This window comes from Camponotus vicinus, unplaced genomic scaffold (genome assembly GCF_025532165.1).
Source record: "Camponotus vicinus isolate PSW18456_S1 unplaced genomic scaffold, iyCamVici1.0 SCAF_11, whole genome shotgun sequence".
Lineage (NCBI taxonomy): Eukaryota > Metazoa > Arthropoda > Insecta > Hymenoptera > Formicidae > Camponotus > Camponotus vicinus.
This window is the reverse complement of record NW_028141947.1, coordinates 14,227,712-14,255,575: the sequence shown is the minus strand read 5'-3', so window position 1 is coordinate 14,255,575 and position 27,864 is coordinate 14,227,712. Positions and strand designations below refer to the sequence as shown.

General features: G+C 39.3%; 2 protein-coding genes and 1 long non-coding RNA gene across 8 annotated transcripts in view; 1 reads left to right on the top strand and 2 right to left on the bottom strand.

Moving 5' to 3' along the window:
• Positions 1 to 24,431, top strand: part of LOC145961262 (tyrosine-protein kinase-like otk) — a 41,056-nt gene extending 16,625 nt beyond the window's left edge. For both annotated transcript variants that reach the window (XM_083081286.1, XM_083081285.1), the window contains exons 3-9: positions 16,800 to 16,923; positions 17,541 to 17,974; positions 18,170 to 18,466; positions 18,635 to 19,201; positions 19,276 to 19,551; positions 19,671 to 19,856; positions 19,946 to 24,431. In XM_083081286.1, the coding sequence (XP_082937412.1) occupies positions 16,800 to 16,923; positions 17,541 to 17,974; positions 18,170 to 18,466; positions 18,635 to 19,201; positions 19,276 to 19,551; positions 19,671 to 19,856; positions 19,946 to 20,994 (2,933 nt within the window). In that variant the 3' untranslated portion in view covers positions 20,995 to 24,431. The remainder of the gene's footprint in view (positions 1 to 16,799; positions 16,924 to 17,540; positions 17,975 to 18,169; positions 18,467 to 18,634; positions 19,202 to 19,275; positions 19,552 to 19,670; positions 19,857 to 19,945) is intronic.
• Sema1a (semaphorin 1a) overlaps positions 1 to 27,864 on the bottom strand; it is a 366,157-nt gene that overhangs the window by 124,002 nt on the left and 214,291 nt on the right. The gene's annotated exons all lie outside the window — the stretch shown is intronic.
• LOC145961263 (uncharacterized) lies at positions 10,847 to 13,525 on the bottom strand. The gene is made up of 3 exons (XR_014435603.1): positions 12,349 to 13,525; positions 11,834 to 11,991; positions 10,847 to 11,772 (listed from the first exon to the last, which is right to left on the bottom strand). It is a non-coding gene; the product is annotated as an uncharacterized LOC145961263 (long non-coding RNA).

The window sequence follows — 27,864 nt, the reverse complement described above, 5'->3', positions numbered from 1 at the left end:
TTCTCTCTCTGTTTCTCCCGTTGCATTGTACGGGCTGAATTGTACCTTCGCCGTTGAATCGCGGCATATGCAACACTTGACGCCCGTATACGGCACGGCTACCGCGCCGCCACCATGGCGACCTGAAAAAGAGGCACTAGAAAACGCGTTAACGCCGTAAATCATGCCTCCGTGATGTGTATTTTTTCATTCCCTTCTTCTTTCTCCCCGACACGCGGCAACGAAAGGCGCAGCGCAACGTAATCGCTAACAGGTGCGCCGGGGTCTGATTAGTCGCAGCGTAAATGGAAGCGCGGGAATTGCGCCGGCAAAATGACGCACCGCTCTCCACCCGCGGCGCAACGTATATTTCACGTTTCCTTCCTCTACGAGTCACGGGGAGCTCTAGGAGCGAATTATGGCGCGATACATAAATCAAAGTCGTTAATGGCTCGGCTTTCGCCGCGGCTATTTAAGCGTGATCCCGTTTTTTACATAATTTCGCATTTTGCACCTTGGATTCATTTTGCGATTTCTCGATACGAGAAGAATCGAGGGCGACGGAAGGGGTGGGAAAAATCGAGCGAGAAAAATTGCGAAATTTTTCTTACGCCTGCGCGAGAGAGCCACGCTCTGTTATCCGGCGAGATATCTGCGCTTCTCCGCGTTTTTGTTCGCCGGGATTAGTTCCACCCAAGAAGCGATGAGGTTGCATGAATCCATCAGGAGAATTGCCGACGCGATGCACTTGAGCATCTTAACAACTTCAGTCGCGGTCCTGGTATAAAAAAATATGATTCCACTTCATTATTGCAAATTGAGTTTGCGAGGCATTCTGGAGAGAGCTTTTAAGCTCCTTGTATGCTTGTGTATTTCATGCGTGAGTCGAGCGAAATCTGTCAGTATTATATTTTATAAAATGAGGATGCATATAGTTGTTTCATTAAACATGGTTTACCTACGAAGAGAAGCTCCTAGAAAATATTGAACGCCAACGATAATTGTTACATACGACTAGTGGTGAAATATTATTCAACGATGACACCTCAATAAATTGTAGAGCTATGTAGAGCTCGTGTTGCAAAATCTTTAGCTTTGATAGAAACACTCACTATAATAAATGATTCGACTAAAATTATTTTATGTATATAGCCAATAAAAAATTTGAATAAATTTATCTGTATAAATTTTACTGGAAAATGTTGTCATAAAAATGTGTGTGTAAGAAATATATTTTTACGCGTGTCATTATAAAATAATGGTAATTCTCCATTTTCCATAATAGCCAATCCATTTGCCAATCGATTGAGAGGCATTAGAGGCATACGTAATAGTGATAACTAAAGTGAACATTTTCTCCTCACTCGTTATATTTTTTTATATCGCAAATTACTATCATCGAGATGAATAATCGACTACGAATGCGGTCCATGGCGTATTAAGCGGCATATGAACATGACTAATAACAGGACGAAAAGGGTGTGCGTTGCACATGAAAACGATAAAAAAACGAAAAAGATGAAAGAGAAAGTATGCGGAAGGAAGAGAAAAAAAGAAACAAGAAGATAGAGGGAGAAGGATAGAAAGAAACGAGAAAAAAATAGAGATACGAAGACACGACCGTGAATATGGAAAACTTGACTCGTCATTAATTTCATCCGCTAATTAACCTTGCACACTTTTATTAATTAATTACGTAGTCGCGCGAAAAGAAGTAAATTTGTAGACACAAAGCGTGCGAAATTACACGCTTAAAGCAACAACAATCTTCTGGTACGCCGAGAGGTTGAAACGACCAATTTCTCCTTTGTATATCCGACTACAATAACATGAACAACATCGACGATTGTCGCGATTCACCGGAGAACGTTCCGACGTGCATCGCATACAACGCGGGCGAATCGCGCCGCACGATGCACTCTCGGATAAAAAAAAGGAAACGTCACGTTTTAAAATTGTCGAGCCTCTCGTATTTATTTTACCGCCTGTGGCGGCGGTTTTCGATGTAAACGATACGGAAAATGCGCGATTTCAGACCAAACCAGGGCAAAATTTTCTCTCTCTCTCTCCCTCTTTTTTTTTTTTTGCTTCGACAAACTGAAAAAGCTGCGATAAAAAATGCGACGAGAGGCAACGCCAAGCCGTGGAATTGGTTATTTCGCAGCAAGCCGGGAAATGTATTTTTTATATTACGGCGTGTTGCCACGAGAATGTAACGAGTTGCTCTTCGGTGAATTCACGTGTCGACGCGTCGTCGAGACGATATTTTAATTTCCTCTCACGGGAAATTGCAGGTGCAAGAAAAATGCCAGGTTGCCACGGTATGAAAAATAAGTGCGCTCCGAATTGTACGTTTCCGCTGTAGTACTATTGAAATCTTAATACCATGCTATCACGTATTATATTTTATTCACATGTACACATACACACATACATATTGAATGACAAAAGGATTATTATAGATTTCATTAAACAACCAACAGATAGTTGTAAAAAAATAAGAACTTAGATTCTGTGTATCGTGAATAATACTTCTATACACAGGCTCAAAAAGAGACAGATAATATGTAACTGCAATTTTTAATGCAATCGTTCGCCTGTCAGATTTTCAATGCATGAATTCACGATGCAATACGCTTAAATGATGCGTCGAATGACAAGAGTTTCCTCGAGGTAAAAACGGGAAAAGTATTGGCGGGCCCATTAATTTCTTCTGCACGTTCGCCGATTGACGATGTCGAACTCAATGGATGCTCATCGCGATGATCGTAGATTCCATTGTCGTTGCATATGCACGATCTGTTACGGACCGTATACATATATGCTGTATGTACTTTTGCCGACTTTTTTATTCATTTCCGTCGATGAATCTTCGTCAGCTTATAAGCGAAAACGGCACAGTCGTTCGGCGGTGCAGACGCTTCTTATCAACATCTCGCGAGGGTATTTAATATGCTGACCGCGCAGCTGACAGGAAAATAAAACGATCGTACGGAAATAACTACCGAAGAAGAAGTTGTCCATTTGCCTGACAATTTGTGTACCTCGTCCTTCTTAGTGGACCATGGATATAAAATAACGACGCTTCACCGCAATATAAAGTTTACAGCATATATAATATCATTAAATATATTTGCGCACTCATATTATTTTTTTTCTTTATATAAAGATGTTGCACATCACCGCGCTATCTTTAGTGTATTTACCCTTTTTTTCCTCTATTTTTCATAAATTCCTTTCTACTAAAAATATATTTAAAAATGTGCGTGATATATTCAGCAACGAAAAAGAGAGAGAGAGAGAGAGAAAAAATTTATAATTTTGAAGAACATTTATCTATTCAACTACTCGCTCTATAGATATGTGGATAAGCATCAACGATAACGACGGGGAAGAACTGGAGATAATCGTCGCCTCGGCGTTTGATGATCAGACGTGTCGATTGGCCCGGATTCACTTCGTGCACGAGGAGGATGGTAGGTCGATAGGTTCGATAAAACCTGAATCGACGATGCGAACGTAACCGATCGACGCGGAGTCAGCGATATTATCGAGACCGCAAGGTCGCTGTCCTTTCTTCTTTCGGTATCCTTGCTTCTATTTTCCGCATCGCGCCACTTCTAGCGCATGTAAAGCCGACGTAATCGCAGCAAGAGGAGATGCACAGAGGGCAAACCATCATCTTTCATCTCTGAAATTGCGCAAGGAACGCAGCGGTAAACCGCGAAAGATCCAGGCAGATTTTTCTTGCCTTTTTTTCGACACTAATAACAAACGCCATCGGAAACAGCTAAATTGCGGTTTGATCAAGCGAAAATATGAATGAATCAATGCGCTTGGACGATTCATGAAATAATGTAACGTGAGATAATTCGATAGTATATTTCATGTATATATTTTCATATTATCGAAAGTTTCAATATTCGAGCTGTTCTATTAATAGATTATTCATAGATTTTCTTTATGATAAGAAAATTCTATTTCCATTAATATAAATATATTATTACAGTTAAAAAAATATATATTTATTTATTTATTTGTAATGGAAACAAAATTTTCTTAGCGTGAGATAAAAAATCTACGAGTAATGGTAGGTTAATAAAATATCGAAACTCTCATTGTGTTAGAAGACTACTTATGTAATCTAACAGTGGAAATGATAAGAAAATATATGTATCAAGAAATATCGTGTTCATCGATATGAAATTATCTATCGAAAGATAGCTTAGATATTCCACATGGAATCATGGAAATTATACGCACATTCAGAGCATTGCTCTGTACGCGAAGCCTTCACGCTTTTATCTCTCGCTTATACAGGCCGCAGCAAGTCGACGATGTCAAAGGGAACAATGATTTATCTTTCGAGTCCTGCTGTCTCCGTACATCCGTGGGTGCAGGCTGGATATATCTGCTGCGTTTGCAGATAGGCGACACTATTTTCAGCAATTTTATCTGCTCCCCGGACAGTGAGCTTTCGGAGAGCGAGAGAGCGAACGCGACGATACTCGACGCGAACATTGCAGGGAATCGGGCCTTTTCCGGCTTTATTCTTTTGTTCCGTTTTTCTCCGTTTTTCGCTCGAATATCCCACGAGAGATCCTCTACGTAATTGCAATACAGCCCTGTGTGTCGGGATTTCGTTTAACGATTGCAAGTAACTATTTCCGGATCTGCGTCGGGCGATCGTATCGAAAAAGTACAGATGGTCTCGAGAAAAAAACTCTCGAGTGTGGATGGAAAAATATCCAGAGATAAGTTCAAATCTAACTGTTACACAGTTAATTGATGAAAAAAACATTTGAAATACGTATTTTTTTATTTTTTTTATACGAGCGCATTTGTATTCTCTCGTCTTCACATGCCTTTTTCTCACGATGATCCCATCAATCGCTTCTTCCTTCGCGATGTCTTCATCCGGTGTTCGTTCCTTTAGTCTTTTGTAAAGTGTTCGTTTCTGAGAGATATAGTGATTTCCGTTCATTCTTTTTATCTCGTTCTCGTTTTAATTTTTTTTTTTTTTGGAAATTTCAAACAATGTTAAGCGCTCGCTTTTAACTACTCCCTTATCTTTGCAAAATCATCTTTTTTTCCGCGTAAAGTTCGGCAATAAAAAATTTTATAAGATCCATAATTCATTTTACAAGATCTTATATTCATGAATTCATAAAATATTCTGTGTATATATGTTAATTTTAAAGCTATTTAATTAGTAAAAGTAAATGCAAATTATATCATTTTCTGGAATAACGCGTAATATGCTTAGAAATGTTTTTAATGACATCACCGAGAGAAACATTCAGAAATGAAATTCTTGTCCTTGTCGGACGATATTTTCCGTGTTCTCTTTATTGTGTCTGTTCTCTTATTCGTGCTCTATAAAATTATGTATTTGTCGAAACTTTATTATTGCAATCTCGTTGTTTGCCGTGTCCTCGTCTGCCGCACTTTATCCTAATTAATTAGAAATGGTTATCGAGGCTGGTATTTAAGCACGCAGCAAAAGGGCAACGAGAATACTCCGGAAGCTGCGCGGCGCGTCCGGATGTATCTCGCGCCCGCGCGAGATTCTCCCTAATAAAGTTCGAGTATTATCCACGTAGACGTAACCCTTGACTCTCGAATACGACTCGATTCGCCCTACGTCACATGCGTAGGGGTAGATTTGACGGTTCGAAAATAATTAGCATGCTCTCCCGCTCGCGCCGAGTTTGCTTCCGCCTTGGTTTTTGTATTCCGTGCAATGTGGTGTGTCAGGGTGGTTTTAAGGATTGGCACTCGAGACACGTTCGCAATACACTTGGCTCCCCCTGGTTGTCACGTCTCTCCATCCACCTAACGATGAATTAGATAATTCGAAGGCGGATCCCTCTTGCCCCCGCGTATCGCGAATCAGGAGTTAGATCCTCGTAAAGGAATATCGCGTGTCACCGGTAGTTATTTCTCTCTCGCAATCTCTTTATACCGCCGTCGCACGAGCGATACTTTATCGCGAACGTGTGTATGGACATCCTCTCGGTCAATTTATTCAGTCGGCGCGCGATGTCAAGGATAGATATTTTCGTAGAACGTTGTAAGCATTTGCAAACACACGTACAATCTTACTGTGGTTGTAAAAGAGCGAAGAACCTAGTCGGGAAGACGATTTGACGTTGAAACGTGATATACAAGGCTGATAGCGCATACATTCGATCGTATTCTCTCCTTCCCTCTTTCTCCCTCTCTCTTGTATCTTGCGCTACATATATCTACTTCTGAAATCCGAGACGTGGTAATTATGATACGTGAGGTAAAGGAAAAAAATAAATAAATTCTCTCTTCCTAGAATGAACCCATAAGAAACGGCGCCGCTGTAATCTCTTTCTTCATTAGCGAGATTAATACCGCGCTTCGTTTCTCTGCCGTAGCCACACTGGAAAACTGGATTTCTTCAGTTAACGAGATTATTCAGACTTTCGTGTATTTTTCGCGTGAGAAAATCACCTCGAGCGAGTTATTGCCGACGATTATCTAACAATAATTACCTCTTCCCTAATTATTATTCGGGTTTTCTATATTTTCGCTACAGACGAGATCAAAAATCTGTTTTAATAATTATTCTATGCGTTTGCATTCTCTTTGATATTCATTAATTATATTTCTTCCGTTTTGTAAACACATGAAGAAAAACATTGCGAGCGAACCGCATGAATGATCTCATTAACTTCTAGCTTAACTAACTATTTTCAACTAGTTTCAAATTTCGAGTAGAAACGATCCATTTTAGTTGGTGCATCATATCACTCAACATTTTCTTTATACTTGCTTGAAAAAACAAAAAACAAAAATCCTGTTTTTCATATTTGCATTTCAACCCACTAAAGCATTGGGATAATCATTTGATTTTTTTATTCTATTATATATAATACAAGGTATAAAAAACAGGATATCATAAATATTTATAAATAGCAATATGATTGATATCTCTCTCGTTTCTACAATTAAAAATTTCTTTCAAAATATTTTATTTAATTAATTTTCCACACTGGACAAACAATAATTTTCTGTGCTCAATTATCGATTATAATTTTATCGATAGTTTCGCATATTATGGTTACAAAGTTTATACGATCTTTACTTGCCTCTTAGCAAGTGAAAAAATATTATCAGGGTTGCTTGTATAGTTTTCTATGGAGAAAGAGAACCGTCGGCCCCGCAGAGCCCGACAGACGAGGGCGCGCGTCGAATAGGTACAGTTCTGGAGAGCCATAAAACTTTATGGTGCGTTTGCATCGACCGACCCTTTCCTGGCCCACCGTACCCCTCGCCGCCGATTCCCATGGCAACGACCGACCCCCGAACAGAGCTGCATCCCTCTCGTTCTCTCACCCTCTGGTCGCGTCTCCTTCTGCCACATATATACGTACACACCCTATCTTTCCTTCTCTTTCTCTTTCTCTTCAACGCATAGAATTCCTCATCTTCTTCCTCTCGCACGTAACTTCTGTCTTTCACTGCCGCAGCATCCAACGTACGAATATTCTCTGTCTATCGCAGGGATTCTCTCTTATCTTCTCGCTCGCACTTTCTTTTCCTGCGTCGCGCAATATTTATTCAGAGCGTGCAATTTTTAGAAAATGAATCCTGCTCCGCAACCAGCCGCATTACCGATTCACTTGTCTTCCCTTGGGATCGGTAATAGCTCAAATAACTGAACCCTTTTATACCCAGCATTCTCACATTTTCGTGTTGCCTTATTATATCCCACTTATCTCACCCGCCGTATCGTGTTACGTTCATCGTCTGTCAACGAGAAAAGCGACCGTGTTTTTCAGCAAAGAATTAGCTTGTCACGCTTTTCATCCCCTTTTCCCTCCTCGGCTTCATTCTCTCTCCCTCCCCCCTTTCGTTTGTGGATCCTTCCTTCTTTTCGCCGCAAGCGGGGCGAGGTTAACGTCTCTGCCGTTTGAGAAAGAAAAGGAACAAAGAGGCATTCTCGACACGACATAATCCACTAATAATTCAACGAAGCTAGACGAGCCTCAGGCGTGCTCGCGCGTTCCTCTTGTAGCTTTTCGTCTCCTTCGATGAGAGACTGTCGAGAGAAAACCGCGGTTTGTTTGTTCGTCCAGAATAAATAGCCCGCTCGTGGAAACGCGCGCGCGTCTCTCCTCGTTTGCACCCGCTCTTACTACGAGGAAGGTAAAGCTGAAATCACACACAAGAATATTTTCAACTTGTGTTTCCTAATAGGGATTGATGTGCCGATTGAGATAAATCACTTGATCGTATACTTTCAAGGAGAGATCTTTCTCTCTTTAAAGGTAGATTGCTTTACAGTGTCCATGTGTTTTGTATGCTTATATGATCTGGTAATTTTGGCTTATTTTATCCTTTCTCTCTCTCTCTCATGTGTATATATATAATCAGTCTTTGAAAATCTGATGACTATGTTTCGTGAATTATACATATAAATATGATATAGATAGGAAATTGATAAATTTTTTAAATAAAGATATTAAATGGAAACGTCTTTGATTCAGGTTTAAAAACAGCCAGTATTAAACATTTACGTTCTGTTCAATTTCGAGAAGGCTCGTCTCGAATTCCGTTTACAACATAATTGACTAGTTTACGACGCATGTGAAAGGGAAAAACGATCCGTTGGGCTTTCGCAGCTTTTTGAAGTTGCCGAGGCTTTAGATGAAAATGAGAAGAAGGAGGAAGAGGGGACATTGGTATTACGATAGCGCACCCATTAGAGGTGCGAATAACACGCGTATCTCGTACCTTTGATAGGGAAACATCACGCTTTGATCCTTTCGGACGGCAAATGCCAATGTATGTAATTAAAGAGCAATTTGTTTAGCAATTAAGTGTACGTTGAAGATGCAAAGTTAAATGACGCCTTTGTGCACAAAACTCATACATTTATGATTATACTTGAATAATATAGTATTTTGCGAACAGTGCACATACCATGCATGCATACATAGAGAAAGTTGATCAAATTTCTTGTTGAAGAGAAAAAAATTGATCTTAAATTAGACAATATATCTCTTGAAATCCATAGCAAGTAAATGTATAACGCTTTCAGGATTATTTATTAGTTATTTTGAGTTCACATTATAATATTCCGGAATTCTATCGATTCTTTGATAAATTGATAGCATGAAGGGAACATGTGATAAATTTGTCAGATTCAATGATAAATGTAATATTGTATCGGGTTCAATGGTTCGTTCAATTTTAGACCAGAAACAAACTTAATGTTCCTTGAATGAAATTTTCTTAAAATATTCGAATGGTCTTAACATGTTCAAGGTTTTCATCTATGATGTATCACATTTCTCTTTTGTCATGATTTTCTTTTGTCAAGATTTTCTATAGCTGCCATTTGGAAAGAGTTGGAAAAATCATTTTTAACAAGCGATGTGGAAAATCGTCAGACATGCAGACGATTGTAAAAAGCTATTTCCTTTCTCGACATGTGGATCGTTAAAAGACGTTCGCTCGTTTAAAGAGCTATCCTCCTAGAAGAGGCTACAACATCCGTTGCATCTTTAATGAGGACGAGATGATCGCCATCAAATATTCATCATATTTTCTTGCGTTCATTTATTTTAATTATCTATTATCGTAAGAATGCACAGAGCTGTTTGTAGAATCAGTAACTTTCAGAATTCATTAATAAACACAAAATATTAAAAATTGATTCTTCCCATAGTTTTTGTTTTAAACACTTAAGAATACAAATTTTTGACAGGAAAGTCTATAATCTATTGATATTGATTGACGATATACTTTAATAATAAAAATATATAAATATAATAATCTATTTTGCGATATTTTATTTGAAGTCCAGATGGAATATTTTTAAATATTTTTATAAGATATATTAAAATGTAAAAAATAGCCATCATTTAATATTTTTTACGCTCTTGAATTTGGCTTTTTATTTAACGTTTCCGGATTACAAATTAATTCCATTTCAAAGAAGGGATAGTCGGTCATATAATAGATAGATGATATTATATGGAAATGATATAGGTTATCGCTAAGTTTCAGAAAGCTCATCGACGAGAGAATGAAAGCAGCTTACCGTTTTTCCTACCACCCGTTGCGCGTCCCGTTCTTTCGGGCGGCCTTCTTTCAAGTTCCGTTCTGTTTGGAAGACCCGTTTCTCCCGGGCGTTGCGTTTGCAAGGTAAACGCCTTTGAGAGAGAAATGACAGAATGAGGAAAACAGACTGGGGTATAAATTGCTTTGAATACATCTTTCACCGCTACTATCTCGACATCCTACTCGAGGATCCGTCTTTTGTTTCAATCTTCTTCGTTGAAGACATCAAGTATCCGTAGAACTCGTAATATTAGTTAAATTAACCATAAACGTCGAGATAAAAGAGATATTGTCGTCGAACAATAGCACGACTACTCGAGACTCATAATATCGCAATTTTGAGAGATATCGATAATGAATATAATGCGGAAATGAGATAAAATATATATGCGAATTGCTCTAAAAAATATCATAAAATACGAAAATATTAGATTTTATTGCATATAAAATGTTGGACTTCAATTCCTGAAATGTCAATATAAAATAAGTATTTTCCAATAATCGAACGTTATAAAATGTGCGTGTGACGTTATCCTTTGAAAACGATATATTTCAGTTTTTGTGAAATATTGTGATATATTCGTAATTTCTCAAATCTGTGAAAATATATAGAAAACTTATATACGAGATATTAATAGGAAAAATTTAAAAATGTGTACTGTCAAATATTTAAACATTGCTAGAAATTAATTGTTTACGAGAAATATTTTTAAAACAAAATTTTTTTTATTTATAATAATTGAATGCAGAACGATCAGACCTTTTATTCGCAAATTTGTTTAACATTTTTTATTCTCCTTTTTCTTGACAAAAATTTCTAAGGGAAAAAGATGCAATGTGAGTCCAACACATCTTTGTTGCAACGAGTACTTCAATATCATTTCAGTTCAATTCCATCCCAAATAAAAAGTTCCTTGAAACTGGTTTTTTTAGTGTTTATCGATAATATGAAAAAGACAGGCAACTTCCATCCATTTTTGCCGGCCATCTACAGAGTTCTTACATCGAGACGTCGCTTTTGCTCCAATATTAAAACTTTAATAACGAGATCCGCTCTTTTACTCGCTCGGCCTCGCTTTCTAGAATACTTTCGCGAAAGGAACTATTTCAATGGTTTTGGAGGACTTGCGTTTAAGTCCTATCGATTTCGTGAATCGTATCAATAAGTTCTTTCACAGGCGCGTGGAGCACATTTCGTGTCCTTTTTTTCGGTCTCGGTTTCGCGTAGAACTCGATATTTTTTACCTTCGAACTTCTGAATGATATTTTCTCGCCCGACCAACTCCGAACAACTTGGCACTTCATTAACTTAAGTGATCAACTCCAATTCTATCCTTTCACAAAAGCATTGGCAATTCAGCAAAGAATAAGTGCACGACCGCACAATCATTTTTCTTGAAATGAAGCGAGAAAATCGTGCTCGAATTTGTATTATTTACGAGTGTGACGATAAGGAATTTAAATATATTTAATATTGCTTGCAATACATCTGCATATATATTAATTATCTGCATTTGTACACGCGTTAACCAGTCGTAGAAGGTTCAACGCGAACGCAACTTGATCGATATTGTTATGTCTGACAATAGACAGAGCCGAACTACTGACATCTGGGTGGTCCGCGTTGCGCACGCGACTTTCTCGTAGGATGACACACATCTGTCGGCGCGTTCTTATTTTGTCGATGATCGTCTGGAAAGAAGAAGAGTTACATCCCTTGCCACGTCGTATGAGTTATTAGACGTCTACATACCTGTAGTACGCAATTTTAACGATCGTATTCCTTTAAACAGTCACTATACTATACTGTACATTTGTGCATCTTTAAGGTCAAGATATGATCTTGATCTGGTGCGCCAATTGCGAGAGAAATCTTATCTTCGTTCTATTGAATATTCGTAAGGTCTGAATCTGCATTATAATATGTATGTATTTCGTGAGTGCAATCGATGCTCGAGTACCGCTTCAGAATTCTTATCGCTAGGAGGCAATTAAAATCCTAATCTATATTGACAAGCAGGAAGATGGTTATCGAAGATATCAGAGTCGGTCTCTTCGATCCAACGAACAATGATAAAGAATTCTTACTCGTATGAAAAGAACAAAAATAAAATTATTCTTCTCACAAGTTTTCTAAAAAAAAATTTTCAAAAAACGTACATTTTTTACAACCAAAAATTTTATGTAAATTTGTGAGATCAACATGAATCGTACAGATTACATAAATAGCTAGAATCTCGATTAAATCTACAAAAGAATACTACGTACATATGTCGCGCGCAGGTGCTTGGCAAGTATTGTACTGGCAAAGATACCGCAGCCGACCTTCGATCCAAGGTTGCCATCGGAGACACGGGTCGGGCATATGCGGGCGTGCGCAGCGCTTGCGTGCACGCGTCGTAGCACGCGTGTGCGTGCACCCGGTGGTGGCGACGGCCTGTTTACACGAAAGTTAATCTCGACTACGCGAGGTTATACTGGATGCTGAGGAGGAACAGCGGCGGGTGACGACGACGAGGGAGGGGGGGCCACGATGATAATAATAAACGTTGTCTATCTCCGTTTCGCCTCCTCTCTCTCTTTTCTTTTCCCGTTCTACCTTTACTCTCGTGGCTGTGCACGCACTGCCGGCGGTTCCTTTGATCTGTCGCTTCGTTTGTGCATTTAAACACGACTCGCTGAGATGCGGAGGAGCAACGAGAGGCGACGAATGGAGAGAGACGGAGCGAAAAACGAATGCTGGCAGGGGGAAAACGATGCCAGGAAGAGACAGAGAGGGAGAAGGGATAGCGTATGGTGGAGTCGAGGGGAAGAGATGCTTCCACAATGTAAGAGAAATGGCTCGAGTGGGCCGACGAAATCTCGTTTGGATCTTCGAAAGGTAAAGTGAGACTTTCGTCAAACGAGCCCTTCTCCTCGTGACTTCAACTTTCCATCTTTCCTCTGTACCTGGGAAGAACCTCTTTGCCTCTCTCTTTCTCTCTCTCTCGTTTCGCGACTGGTTTGGCCGTCTTCTCTTGCTGCGACTCTTTCGTAGCTTTGTACCGCCGACTCTGTCGGCACCCTTAAATCCGCTTCCTCGATAATAACTCCTTGAGATTAATGCTCTTTAATGGACTCGATGCTGGAAGAGCGCGTTTTCGAGCGCGAGTTCTCTTTAAATTGCTCGCCTGTTTGTCGACGAGCACGCGTCGTCGAGAAAAGGGCGCAAGAGAAAGAAGAAATAACAATCAAACGTTTCTACCTTCCTCTTTCCAGATTCATGTGTCGCCAGTTCCGACTGTGAATCACTCGTAGACATTTTTACCACTAATTTCGCGCAACGATTCGAGCCAGACGGTTCACGATCAATGATCAGACTATGGGGGCTGGGAGGGACTGTCACGTGGACACGTGACAACTTCAAAGTTCATTCTCATGAACCAGCGACATTGAAAACGCATCTCGTGGGAATGACGTTCGTTGGTCACACCGTGAAACGTGCAGCGACGAACTGAATTGATATCGGCGGTCCGCGTTTTAAATGAGCTTTCCGTTAACATTTACATTTGACAGCTCGATCAATTTACATGGAATATTAATGCATCTTGCACGTTAGATTTACAGCTTATAAAAATTGACTAAATATATAATTATTGGCTAAAAAGGATAATTTGCAGCACATACAACTCGTTAACGCATCATATTAACGCGATATAAGTTATTACGGGGTTCTCGAGAAATTCATTTTAATCGCGTTTGCGCGCATCGCTTGTTGAAGCGTCTCTCGACACGTTGCCGAGTCTGCACTTTGCGTCAGCGATATCGAGAACGAAAGGGACAGAACACGAGAGAAAAAAGTACCGTCGACAGGAGCTCGCCGCGTAGACCAAGATAAAAAGATCGAATCAGGCTGAGAGTACCAAAGTGTTAATGATGCCATCTCGAATAATTCCAGAGTCGTTTCTGTCTCATGAATGACAAAACACATCCGTGTTTATTGCAAACTGATAAGATGTGCAAATTGTAAATTTATGAGATATGAAAATTAATGTCAATATAAATTATATTTATATTATTTTTTTTAATTGTTATATGTTGGTTGCTTCTTTATTTGTTCTTAATATGTGTTATATTTCTGTTTGCAAATTTATCACTTTTAAAGAAGGTACGCGATTTTGGAAATTGATAAAAGTACGATTTATAAATTAATATGCAATAATAAATATAAAATGTCTTAAGCGATACACGATGTAGGCAACTTTCTCCTAATTAGCAGATACGCTTACATATTATAGAATCAGATAATTTCCAAAGATGCGATATAATACATCTTGCACTTTTAGATAAATGCAAAAGATTAGAGATGTTGACGACCTGATATGTGTGATTAAGATTTTACTTTATAAAACGAAGCTCGCTAATTGAGACGTAAATCAAAAGCTGCCGTTACACCTCGATCCTACTGTCGCATCGTGCAGTAATAAATTGCTCGCCCGCTTTGTAGAAGTACGAATCGTTCGTTACGTTCACGTTAACGAGTCTATCCGAGTAAATTATCGCGCGCTTACAAACTCTAGAGTCGATTCGGTGTGTGTGACGCGCGCGCAATTTGCGACATAACGGCTTCAAATGCGATTTCCCCGCGCGCTAACGACGCGCGTTTTTCTTTCAACTATTGGCATATTTTTTAACGAGGCCCCAGACGCGCGTAATTACGTTTCATTTTATCCGTCGAGGGTGCCGGCGCGACCGATCAATTTCACGCCGTGGACTAATGAATCAAATTAATGAACGAAGCCTTATCGTCCACACGGTCTTCGGCAACTGTTGCCCTGAATTACGATGTGCCCTTCGTCCCTAACTGATGTTACTTCCCCGCCGCAAAGTTGGACGAATCGAAAGGGGCTTGACTTTGGTTTCTCCTCCATTAAGGATTCTCGAATGTATATTTACTCGGCAACATCTACCTGGCGATCGAAATAAGTTATCGTGTTTCATCGTCCCGTTGTTATTATTGCTCCCGTTGTTGTTAATTTCTACAGTTTTTAATTATTATTATTTTTTAGTCATTACAATTATCTACGAGATAAATAAAAAATTAAGAATAATTTAATTTTTGACAGATAAATATATAAAGCAACACGGTGTGATTAAATATTCTTCTTGATACGGATAATCGATACGGATTCGCCACACCTTCGAACATTGAAAGACAACTCCTGCCGTAAAGTCTAGATGAGAAAAAAACGGCAGACACCCGACGCGAAGGGCAGCCGGTCAAAACTTTTCGGTTCTTCTTCCGAGGATTCTTTCTGTCCCTCACAAATAATATATGGGACGCACGGCTTTGACGAGTTCGCTCGCGACATGTTGGTCGCGGCAAACAGCCAAGGAAAGACGAGTGGAGAATGGAAACATAGTCTCTCTTTCTATCTCTCTCTCTTTTTTCTCTTTTTTTCTTTCTCTCTCTTTTTCGCTCTCTCCTCTTAGTCGGTGTTTTATTTGACTCGATTAAATTCGTCGAGAGAGAAGCGGAGCCGCGCACATTTTCAGACGACCAACGACGGGTTTGATCCGGGTACAAAAACGGAGAGAGCGACGACAGGAGGAATCAACCTGACATTCCCAGGAATCGAGCGTCCTCTTCTATGTACTCCCTTTTCCTTTACCTTTCCCTCCTCTTCTTTCTCTCTTTATCTGTATGTCCCAACCTCTATTTCTAGTGGAATTGCTTTTCCTCTCCATTGTCCTGCGCTTCTTTTCCATTCTAGAATTCCAGCGGGTCTCCGGTGATATCCGCGCGGGTTAAGCGCGTTCTTTCTCCGGGTGGTCTCGTACGACAGCATCGAACATCGTAAAGAAATTGGAGCTCGTTTATTTCGTACGCCTCTCTTCTTCTATAACTGTCGTCCTCTTCTAATTCGATTTTCTTTGCTGATTTCTGTGTAGTACAAAGAAGAATGCCAGCGGGAAAAAATTGTTAGGCACGCACCGCGCGTAATTACACGCGCAGCCACTTCGCGATATATCGCGTATAATCTCCAAGTTATTAGCTTTATAGATTCGCCGCATCTAATATCCGCGATATTAATAGCACATGTTGCAATCTTTCTTTTGTATCGTTGCACACACGTGAGCGTGGAATTTACACGAAACGCATATTTTCACGGTATATTAGGTGAATAGCAAGTTGTATTATTCATTGAATAATAATCGACAATTATTAGATAAAAACGAGAATATTATACTCATTTTTTTCAATTTTTTATAATAAGATATACATTGAAGCATGTAGTAACTTGTTGCTAAATTTGAATCGAAATTTTTTTCTTAATTTCTAATCTAATATTTATATACTTTGATATTTTAAGTCGGAGTACACTATCTTTTAAAATTGTTTAATCTATATGGATATTTTTGCCGAAAACTTCTCTTTTAAGTCTCTAACAAAAAGCAGAAAACTGTTTATTGTCTATTTGAGGTATAAAGTATAAAAGAAATCAATTTTTATTTTTAATTGTTAAATCTAAAATTATTGAAATCCCCTCGAATCCACACGTGAAAAAAATTGATGTTGAAAATGGCAGCGAAATTTTGACTCGAGGGAACATTAAATTAAAAGTTTATTTTGTTTATCCATCTACCTCCGTCGTGTACACAATTAATATACATAATACATCGTAAATATTTGTTTGATTAATTGGTAATTATCGAGGCATTATCGATTTCTGTTTCAGGGGTCAGCGAGGCGAGCGTGCAGCTGCAGCAGCCGAAATTGCCATCCGCGATCCGCGCGGGCAGCGAGATCGAGCTTCGATGTCACGTCGACGGTTCCGGCGACATGAAATATGAGTGGTTCAAGTTGGTTGCTCTTTGTCTACTCTAACTTTGTCTATTTACCCGCGTGTCTCGCATGATAATGAGAACGAGGAAGGGGAAAGGGGACAATAACGAAAAAGCCACTGGGATGCGGAGAACCAAGTTCCTAGCGTTAGCTGATACCCGACGCGTTTACGGAATCGGACCGATGAATTATGAAGTGACCCTCCCTTGGGTGCTGTCGAGAGTTTGCGTTAAAAATAAAAAACTTTGTCTTTTCGATATTTTCGTACATTCGAATATTTCGTACATGTCGCTGTCTTTAATTTGAAGATAGTGGCAAAGTAAAGGGAGTCGGGAAGTTTTATCGCGAGATAATTTATGCTGATTTTTCGTATTAGGAATTTTTTTAAGGAATAAAGTAGATTAAAATGTGCATTATAAAATTATAAATTGACACATCTAAAATTTTAAATTGAGCACATCTAAAATCACCTAATGAAAAAGTCCATCGGATGAATTATCGAAATAAATCTGACGTCTCTGCCAGAAGTGTTAGCGAAGTAATTAAGCGATGCAAAATTTGATTCGACTTTTAATGAGATAATCTGCATATCTCGCGGAGATGATTACAGCGAAAGTTTTCATTCATTTCACAGAAATACGGTGAGCGTGACGCGAAGCGACCGTGTCGAGATCAAGAAGAAGAAGCTGCACATACATAGAGCTGTCGCCGAGGACAGTGGTATGTACACCTGTCAGGCCAAGAACGAGGCAGGAGCCTCGCCGATGACCGAGAGTTATCCGTTAATCGTTTCCGGAAATGAAACTGCGACGATCAAGGTTGTTCCAAGAAATCTAATCGCTAAGCGCGGCGAACCGGCTGTGCTACACTGCGTCTTCGAGGACGCGGACGAGGTACAGTGGTTTTTCAAGGAAATCGGCCCTCTGGAATCCGACGAGGAGCGGACGATTCTCGAGAACGGCACTCTCATGATACACGCCGCCGATCAAAGGGACCAGGGATTTTATTCCTGCCACGGAATAAGGGACGAGACTACAATCAGTTACACGGTCGAACTACAAATTGCCTGTACGTGTTAAAAGCTTTCCAAGTCGTGTTCAGGGAGCAAATTAAATTTTATAATATTAATCAAACAACTCTCATATTTTTTAAATGGCAAATTGCAATGGAATAAAAAAATTATAATTATATTTAACTGCACAGTTAACTTCTTGTACTTTTGAAAGTATAAGCAAAGTTTCCAGACACAAATAAAATTTTTAGATTTACTCAACTTTTCGTTGGCCGCCTTCGAACCGAAACGTCCGACTCAATTAGCGATTGTTGGCGAGGATCAAGAATTCCAAATAAGTTGTCTGGAACCGTTAGGGGTTCCGCCACCTAAAGTTTATTGGAGAGATCCCACAGGACATATAATAAGCGACACTGGCTCCGTGCGCGTACAAGACAACACGCTCATCATCGCAAAGGCAGAAATGGGCAAGGACGACGGCAATTATACTTGTGTGGCCGAGAATCTAGCCGGCGAAACGGATATATCCGTCCAAATAGTGATATCCAGTAAGCTTATATGATTCTACGAACAAATAAATAATTAAATAAAAAATTCAATATGATTAAAAACAATAATACGTTTTCTTTTAAGATACAATTAATTTAATTTAATTAAAATTCTTATCATATAATGATGCAAAAGGTATATATATATTTATCTTTGTTAATTTTTAGCCCCGCCGAGTATCATAAGCTCTCCAGAATCGCTTAGCGTGATGGAAGGTGATTCCGTAACATTAACCTGTTCTTATTCCGGCATGGAACCACCCGTAACGCACGTGCACTGGTTAAAAGATGGAACGCAGCTGAGGGAATCGGGCGGGCCGACGAGATACCGCGTGACAGATAATCACGGCAATGTTACCTTGCATTTCAAGAGCGTTGATCTGTCCGATAAAGGACACTATATGTGCCAGGTATTCACCACGGGATTCCCATCCTTGTTTTCGGATCAGGCCATTCTCACGGTCGAGGAGAAACTCAAGTTCTCGCCCCAGCCTGTCAATAAACGTCTAGAGCTCGGTTCTACGGCGAAGGTATCGTGCAAAGCCCAGGGTGCTACAAATCCCACGGTGAAGTGGGTCAATGAAGACGAGGACGACGAATTCCCTAAACACGTGCAGGATATCAATGGCACTCTGCACTTCAACGGCGTTTTGATGGAAGACAAGGGTCGATACACTTGCATCGCGAGCAACGCTCAGGGATCCATCAATCACACGATTAGTATCGATGTAGTTAGTAAGTAGCAAAGTGCTTATATTGCAAGTATAGAGCGAACAATAAATTAACATTGTCGATATTGTCTTTCATAGTTGCACCAAAGTTCACGATACAGCCGCAAAACCCAACGGAGGCGATTGAAGGATATCCAGTGATGTTACATTGTGCCGCCGAGGGTGATCCCAAGCCGACCATTCAATGGGATAGGGATTCTCGTATGAATAATTTAGATAATCCTCGTTTCGAAGTATTAAGTAACGGAAGTTTGTATATTAAAGAAGTATATTTAAGCGATGAAGGAAAATACGGATGTACCGCCGGCAATAGCGGTGGGCTGAAACGGGAGGAAGTTCAATTAAATGTGAAAGGTATTTTTTCCGTTCACGCTATATATTACATTATTATAATTTCAACTTGTGAAATATTACTAAGTTATTTTAAATTGATTGGAAGCTATTTTATAACGATAGAATAATTATGATTCAAGCTGGAGATAATTATAGAGCCGATATGGATTTGGAGGCTAGTGATGATGGTTCGATGATGACCAAGACGGTAACGATCACTCTTAGCGCAGCCGCAGCATATATGGTACTCGTTGTTGGTCTCATGTTATATTGCCGTTATCGACGTCGCCGCAGGAAGCAACAATATTTACAGGAACAAACGGAAGGTATAATTGGTCATGATATTAATATATATGTAATAATTTAACAATATAATGCATATATTTAAGTCAACGTACATATTTATGAATTCCAGAAAAAATGGAAAATGGCGATGTACCGGAGGAACAAACAGAGTTGAAAGAAACCGGTAATAAAGCGAATTCGACGAGCAAGAAGAAGGAGAACCGCGATTCTCACAAGAGTGACGGCGCAGATACAGCTCAGAGCCAGAGTAGCAACCAGTCTAAGAAATCCAAGTCGAATTATGACAAAATCGCCGCTTCGCGAAGCAACCTGAAGGAACTGAAACCTCTCGGGCGAGGTGAATTCGGCGAAATTTACGCTACAAAGTATCAGATCGACGGTGACAAGGAATCTTTGGTTATGGTCAAGAGTCTCATAAACACAAAGGACGAGATTGCTCTTCAAGAATTTAAGCGACAGCTGGATCTCCTCCATAAGCTAAACCATGAGAACGTCGTTAAGTTGATCGGCCTGTGTCGAGAAGAGGAGCCCGATTACATGATCCTTGAGTACACTGACTGGGGTGACTTGAAACAGTTCTTGATCGCCTCGCGAAAAGATAACAATCCAAGTCCAACGCATGAATCGAAACCGGCGCGTGCACCTCAATTATCGGTAGCGCAAATATTGTCGCTATCGAACCAAGCTGCAAAGGGCCTAAAACATTTGGCCGATAACCGATTGGTCCATAAAGACATAGCCGCGCGTAATTGCCTGATCGCCAGCAACCTGACGATCAAAATTTCGCTACCGTGCATGACCAAAGAACCATATCAGCAAGAGTACACAAAGCATCGAAACCAGGTGATTCCGCTGAGATGGTTGCCTTACGAGGCCGTGTATGAGGACGAATTCTCCACTAAGAGCGATGTGTATTCGTTCTCCTGTCTCGTTTGGGAGATGTTCCACCAGGGCGAATTGCCATTCAATAAGATGAACGACGAGTCCGTGCTGGCTCAAATTAAGGCGCAAACGCTCATATGGAAGCCGCATAAGGCGGCGCCGCCGGCTCTCCAGGAGCTCCAAGCGCAATGCTGGGCAAACGATCCGCGCGAGAGACCGACCTTCGACGAGGTAGTCTCGAAAATAGGCGAAATTGTGGTCGACAGCTGCCTGTAGTCTGGAATTATGGCGGTTAAATTATGCGAGGCTCTAAATATCGGAAATACTGCAATAGGGGTAATGATTGTGCGGAGCTGTACGTTGAGAGGTAAGGCTGACGAGCGCCGATTATTTATGCGGCGGTGACCCATCCTGAGCTAGGTGAGGGGACCCAAAAACCGTGACTTCGCGCGTACGCGAGAATAATTAACCGGCTTTCATGTTAAACGCTTCGTATCAATTATATACGCGTATAATGAATAGTAGGAGGAATTTACCTTTCTTTTGTAAATGGAAAATGCTTGCTCATTAATCATTGAACGCGCGAAAATTATGTGTTTCAATGACGTTGATACGTCCGCGCGAACCGTGATGTATAGACCATACGCGAAATTCGCATATCTCGTACCATTTTGATACACTTCGTTACATGTGATCAAGTAAGTAGCATCTCTACTGTACGAGAAGTTTTGATATATTTTATATATATAGAGCTCTTGCATAAAAAGGGGCTTTATCGCAGAGATTCATTTATTATCATTGTATTTTGAACACTTTTAGATTTTGCTATCTTGTTACACGAATGTTTTTCGAAATCGCATGATCAAGCAATCTCCGTCTTATATCGCGATTTTTAAACGTTATCTCGATCTCCTCTCTATCGTTTCCATATTATATATTACGTATCAGATAGATATAGATAGGTATTATAGTAAACCATTGGTTCCGCAATAATTATTCATATTACAGTATTTTATCGTGTCCACACTAGCTCGATAAGGAAATAATATTTATTTCGAATAACGTCTCTCTCTCCGCTCCATTGACTGTTCTATTGTCGGACTAAGTAACGAATCTGTATGGGCCCATTCACGTTATTCGCAATTAATGCAATACTTATAGTATACAGTATCGATATAATAATAATAGGGATATGATCACCACACATCGAATACTCGTAAGATATGTTAATCGTTAGATGAGCCGCAGTTGGAAACTGATGACGGGAATGTTTCACTCGAGATTACACAGATGTTCTCGATGAAGTGTCAGTGATCGGACTCGGCGCTGCAACGACACGCATATTAAGAAAGTATCACGACCATATCAAATGACGAAGGAAATCTTATCTCCGCCTACATACTTTTACACGCGCTCTGTTAAGACACATTCATATAAAACTTAAGAATTATTTATAACATATACATATATTATATATATATTTATGTGTGATAAGGACGTAATCGACCATTCGTATTTGACGAACAAGACGGCCTTGTACATACCGATGGTATACGTGTAAGTTCTCTTTAAGCGCGAAAAACTAGCATGAATCATCGTGTTAATTTTCATTAATAATGCGATCATTCGAATCCCGGGTGATTTTTCATTGCTGGAAAAAATTTCGTCATGTTGGTATATCAGAGATGAAAGGATTATGGCTGGATGCTGGTGCGTGAAGAAATGATAATGATACAGCATATACAGAATGATATTCGAAAACTTATTTTTACATACGAAAATTAGAAAATATCAATTCTAATTGATCAGACCAGGCGAAGTATCGCTCGCGATATTTTTGTGCATCCAAGAGATTTACGATTTGATAAATGGCGCGAACAATCTATATGCAACGGTCCAATAAGAGGAATATGCTGAATATATATATTCGACGCTCCGTATTATTATCCGACTTGTACAACGAAAATTAATATTCGTATTTTAACGGTAAGTTGTAATATTGTTCTCTATTTCTGCATTTAATTCTACTGTAATAATACTTACACGAGACGGTTATGAGATACGCAAGTTTGCTTCTTCCACTTTGTACAAGACTTGGGTCGATAGTTCGAAAGCGAGATTCGAAGGATAGAAAAGGAAAAAAAAAGAAAGAATCGCCAATAAAAAGATAACATTTTAGATAATTTTTTAAACGTGCAAGCGACAGCGATGGAAATGCTCGTAGCAAGAAAGAATTGTGTGTAACTCATTCGTATTACGAATTAATAGCTTGTCGAAGAATTAAAATGTGACATAGAATCGTAAAGAAGAACGTTGTAACATGTATCCGCATTAATTTTGGCTTCATCAAATGGAAATATGATCCGATCGAGTTTCACGGATGAGATATACGAGATAACTTGTGACCTTTGAACAAAAAAAGATGATTAAAAGACCTATTCAATCTACTTTTCCGATTCCAATCTCCAATGACGTTTTTAAACAAATGCGCAGAGTAATATCTTAATAAAAAAGTAACAATTAGACCATGAAGAGAATATTAGGAAAAGGAAGCACGAATTGATGCAATGAGATTGCTTTGAAATATCGTTATTGACAAGTTGTTTAAAATTTTTTCCAAGAAAAAATCTTTTCAAAAAATTTCTTTAAAACGAGCAACTATAAGCGAATCGTCGGCTTGTGCATGCGATAAATATATGATGCACTCTATACGCATATATAGATATACGAAATACTGAGGTAACACTGCCAATGAGAAATATGCGACTGTTCTCTAAATTTAAAGCACCCTCGTCATACCGAGCATAGCAAACCGCGAAAACAATTTGTCCGCATCGTCGTGTTTTCGCGGATACTCTAATTAAGAATATGTAAAAGCACGAAAATAATCCTTCAAGTATCAATGGATCATCAGAACTCGTAGCGTCTCTACGAGCGAATTTTATAATGCTTCCTAAATGTTCGCTATATACATCAAGAAATATTCTTGTGATCAGTGATGGTGAGCGTACTTAAAGTAGTAGTATAAAACTAATGTGCTCTTTTAAAAATATTCGAATAGAAATGTTTATCGAAGATACGCATCTAAAGAATATTTCTGCAATGAAAATAATTCGATATTTCCACATGAAATAGTAATTTTTTTCACAACTTGAATATATCTGAATGAAAAAGAATTAAATTGTGCGTGCACGGTTATCACAATGTAAGCCAGTCATATTTAAATATAAAAATATTCCGAGCACATACTTACGTTTAAATACGATCTCCGTCATTGCTTGTAACATATAAACTACGCTAGGAATATACCTTGCAGCAATCTAGCTCGTACTACGAGTACGTAAAGTTAAGGCCAATTATCCAAGTCCTGTGCTCATATCATTCGCTCAGATATTCTCTCATCGTGAACGACCGCAACTGCCATAAAAAAAGCAACAAGGCACAGCGATAACTGCGCCGGTGACTTTTATAAAAGCTACCTATTATGTCCAATGTGTCTAGTCATATACGATGACAGAGTGAACAGCGTATGAAAAGCTCATTTGAATGACGTTCATATCCTTAAGCGTTCCAAATCGATTTCATTTTTACAGTATTTTGTAAATATTTGTACTTTTTTATCTATACAACAATACATCGTACTTATGAATTTTTGGAATAGTATGTGCTACGATATTAAATAAAGATGAGAAAAAATACTTATATATAATGTGTGCATATTACAAGATTGGCCCGACCTAGTTCAGAACCTTATCCCTTATTAAGCACTATAAAAAATGACAAATAATCTATTTATAAGATTTCTTTGTTTTAACTTTCAAACTTTAGTAGCCAAATTTAATTTAATAGTACCTATATTCTTGTATAATTTGTTGAGAAAATTTTACTTTTGTTATAAAATAATGTGTTATAAAATAATCTAATTTCTTATAAATTTCTTGTAAAATAATAATCATGTTTATTCCACTAAATAAAATATTGAAGGAAGAAATTTAACGACATGAAAAAGATCGATTTTCGTTATACATAGTCTTTTCATGTATCTAGAAAACGTTCAGTGATAAAAAAAAGATGCATAATTTATGGTGGAAAGAGGATTTTTTTGCGAAAAAAAGAAGTGGCATATTACCTAATCAAATTTATTTTTACTTAATATTTCATGGTACAGTCTATACCTATTATGATATATAAAATAACGTAGTCGTCGAATGCAAACCGATTCAACGAAAGCAGAAACGTCGACTGAGTAGCGCCTAGAAAAGTAAAGCGATTGAATGTCGAAAATGAAACACACGTAAATCGTACGATACTAACGCAGTAACGTGAGAGGTATGTTTTTTTTTAATCATGTGTGTATATTTATATATAAAGTCTAAAAAAGGATAAGAATTACTTAATCCTTTAGTACTTAATTCATTAATATAGCAGCAGCCTCGCTCTCTATAATAGTACTAAATATAATAATGGTATAATGCGGTAATTATCGTTAATATAGATTATTAACATTATAAATAATATAATCGTCGGAATCGTATAATAAACAATGATACAAGGTATATATATTTTTGTTGTTTTAATTTTTTAAATTGTTATATAGTAATAATCACAATAGCGTATTCTGAAAAATAGATTAGGGTCCCGTGGGCAGAGGGCGGAGTGCCTCGTTTTCCGGACAATCTCTCTTTTTCGCACTTTCGCATTTCTCTCCATCTCTCTCTTTCGGTATCCGGTCGCATTTTAAAGTTCTCCACGGGGGCCCGGAACCCTAAGTTGGACGAGAACTTAAAGAATGATCGTTAGGTCTCGAGCGGTCCATCTCGTCTAATTGTAAGTCGTTTCTAATGATGCGCGCTGTCAGGACTCGAAACAACCACGAAGAATCATGCTAGGAATCCAACAGCGTTCGACTGTATCGACAACGTGACGACCGTCGTCATCGTCTCTACACGATCATCGTTCTCTGCACATGTGATACGAGGATACAAAATGTTGTAAGAATCGATACCGCTATTTCGTCGTATTTAGGAGCATCTACGGTTGTCACCCGCGTGCGTGAATCGTCGCGTCCTTCATCGAGACGACGAGAGACTCGACAAAACTCAGTTGTGTGCTCGATATCGCTTACAATAAGTAATCCATCGCTTCATCGTTGTTTATCGATTACAATGTTATCTCGCGACATTGATATTCGACGCGACTCTCGTACAGGTAATCGTCGTCGCGACGCTCGCGTTTTCGCATCTAAAGGTGCGTTTCGAACGTAGTGAGACTGAGTTGCTCGTTTTTTACGCTTCTCTCCCTTTTCCTCCCCTTGGCTTTTACGCATTACCGTTCTGTCTTCCTTTTTTTTTAACCGCGTCTCTGCCACTCTGCCTAGGGAACCCACTATAACAGGGCACTATGAACAGCAGTCTGCTGGCTAAGTGACTTTCCGAATCTACAATCGTTCCTCCGCATTCTCTCGCGTTCTCTCGGTCTCTTTCTTTCTTTCTCTCTCTCTCTCTCTCACTCGATCAAGTTCCCTTTCTCGCCCTCTCATACACTTCCGCTTAATCTTCTTTCGCAAGTATTCGCAACCATTCTCACCATTTTCGTTCTTTAATCTGTCCTCTCCTTCTCTCCCTTTCTGGCAGTCTCGCGTTTTACTTCTCACCGACCTCATCCGCAATCGTGCGCTTCTCTGTAAACCTACCGATTCGATATTAATAATTCCAGTCTATTATAAATTTTTTTCATTTTGCGCAAGCACAAACGATAATTTATGCACGAGAAACATAAAATACCATCTCGTATAAAGTATAAAAATATAGTAAAGGGGCAGTGTAACGGTAACTATACGATGAGATTTGACGGTGAAACAGAATGAAATATTGTCGAGTGCGAGGAGAAAAAAATGTCATGGACATAATCTATAATTATAGACGAAACTCAATCAATGTAAGTCGAGCGAAGTCGCGCGGAAAGAAAGCCTCGTTTTCGTCCATTCCCGGCATATCTTGCAAAACGAACCGATTCAACACGTGCACGCGCTCCCAAAGCTCATCACCCCATGTGTCCCGCGGAATCGCGCGACACACCATCCCCAGCCGTCACAGAAAAATCGACAAAAGCTCCCCTTCGCCAGCATGCTTTTCCTATGTCAGCATTCACACTACGTGTCAGCCAATAGTAAACCACTACTGTACCTTTTTCGCGTTTATGATATATTTTATACTTTACTTTTTTTAATTATTTTTTTTTGTTCGTTAATATTAGACGTGCCGTGTCTCTACCATCAGCCTACTGCCAAACTACCTATCTCCTCATTTCCGCCTCTCGTTTCTCTTCTCCTTCGACCCTCTCACTCGCGTCGCGTTTCCTCCCCTCGCCGGGTACCTCCGACTCACCTTTCTCTCCCTCTCTCTCTTCTCTCGCGGTTTATAAATAGTATTGTATTATTAATATATCATCATCCCTTCGTGTGTCGTTACAATATAATTATCGGCAATATTATACCTTCATTATTAATGCAATTATTATTTAGTATCGCTCTCCCTTCGCTATCCTTTTTTTTCTTTCTTCCCTTCTTAATCCATCGGATAATTTCGTTCGCGCGCCGGCCTCGAGAAAAACATTACCGTGAAACGCGCGAGCGTACGTATGAACGAACGCATGAATGAATGAATCGTCACGCTGCTGTGTGCTACACAAAATGAGTGTCTGCGATCGATTAATGGTGGTTGCTCCGATTTTCCGTGTTCGAAAAATGTGATTTATAAGTACGGCGGAGACACACACACGCACATACCCGCATACGCACATATACACACACACACACACAACCGTGCCCGATTAATTAAGTCGAAGAATCTCCCCAAATTGCGACTCTGGCCTGCGATGCGTGGCTACTCCACGAGATTAAGGAGCTATTGTTCGCATTCTGTCAATATTGAAATATCTCATAATCAGAGATAGAAGAGTCTTTCTCGCACGAATGCAAGTTTCCCTTCGCGTCTGATAGATTTGCCGAACAATTATTTCATCATGTCGACAAACTGACATAGAACGCATCGCCTTAATTCACGCTGGTATGCCATACGATCGCGTTACGCTATTTTATATTTTCGCTGAGACATAGCGAATGCTAGTTCTCATCGACACCTATTG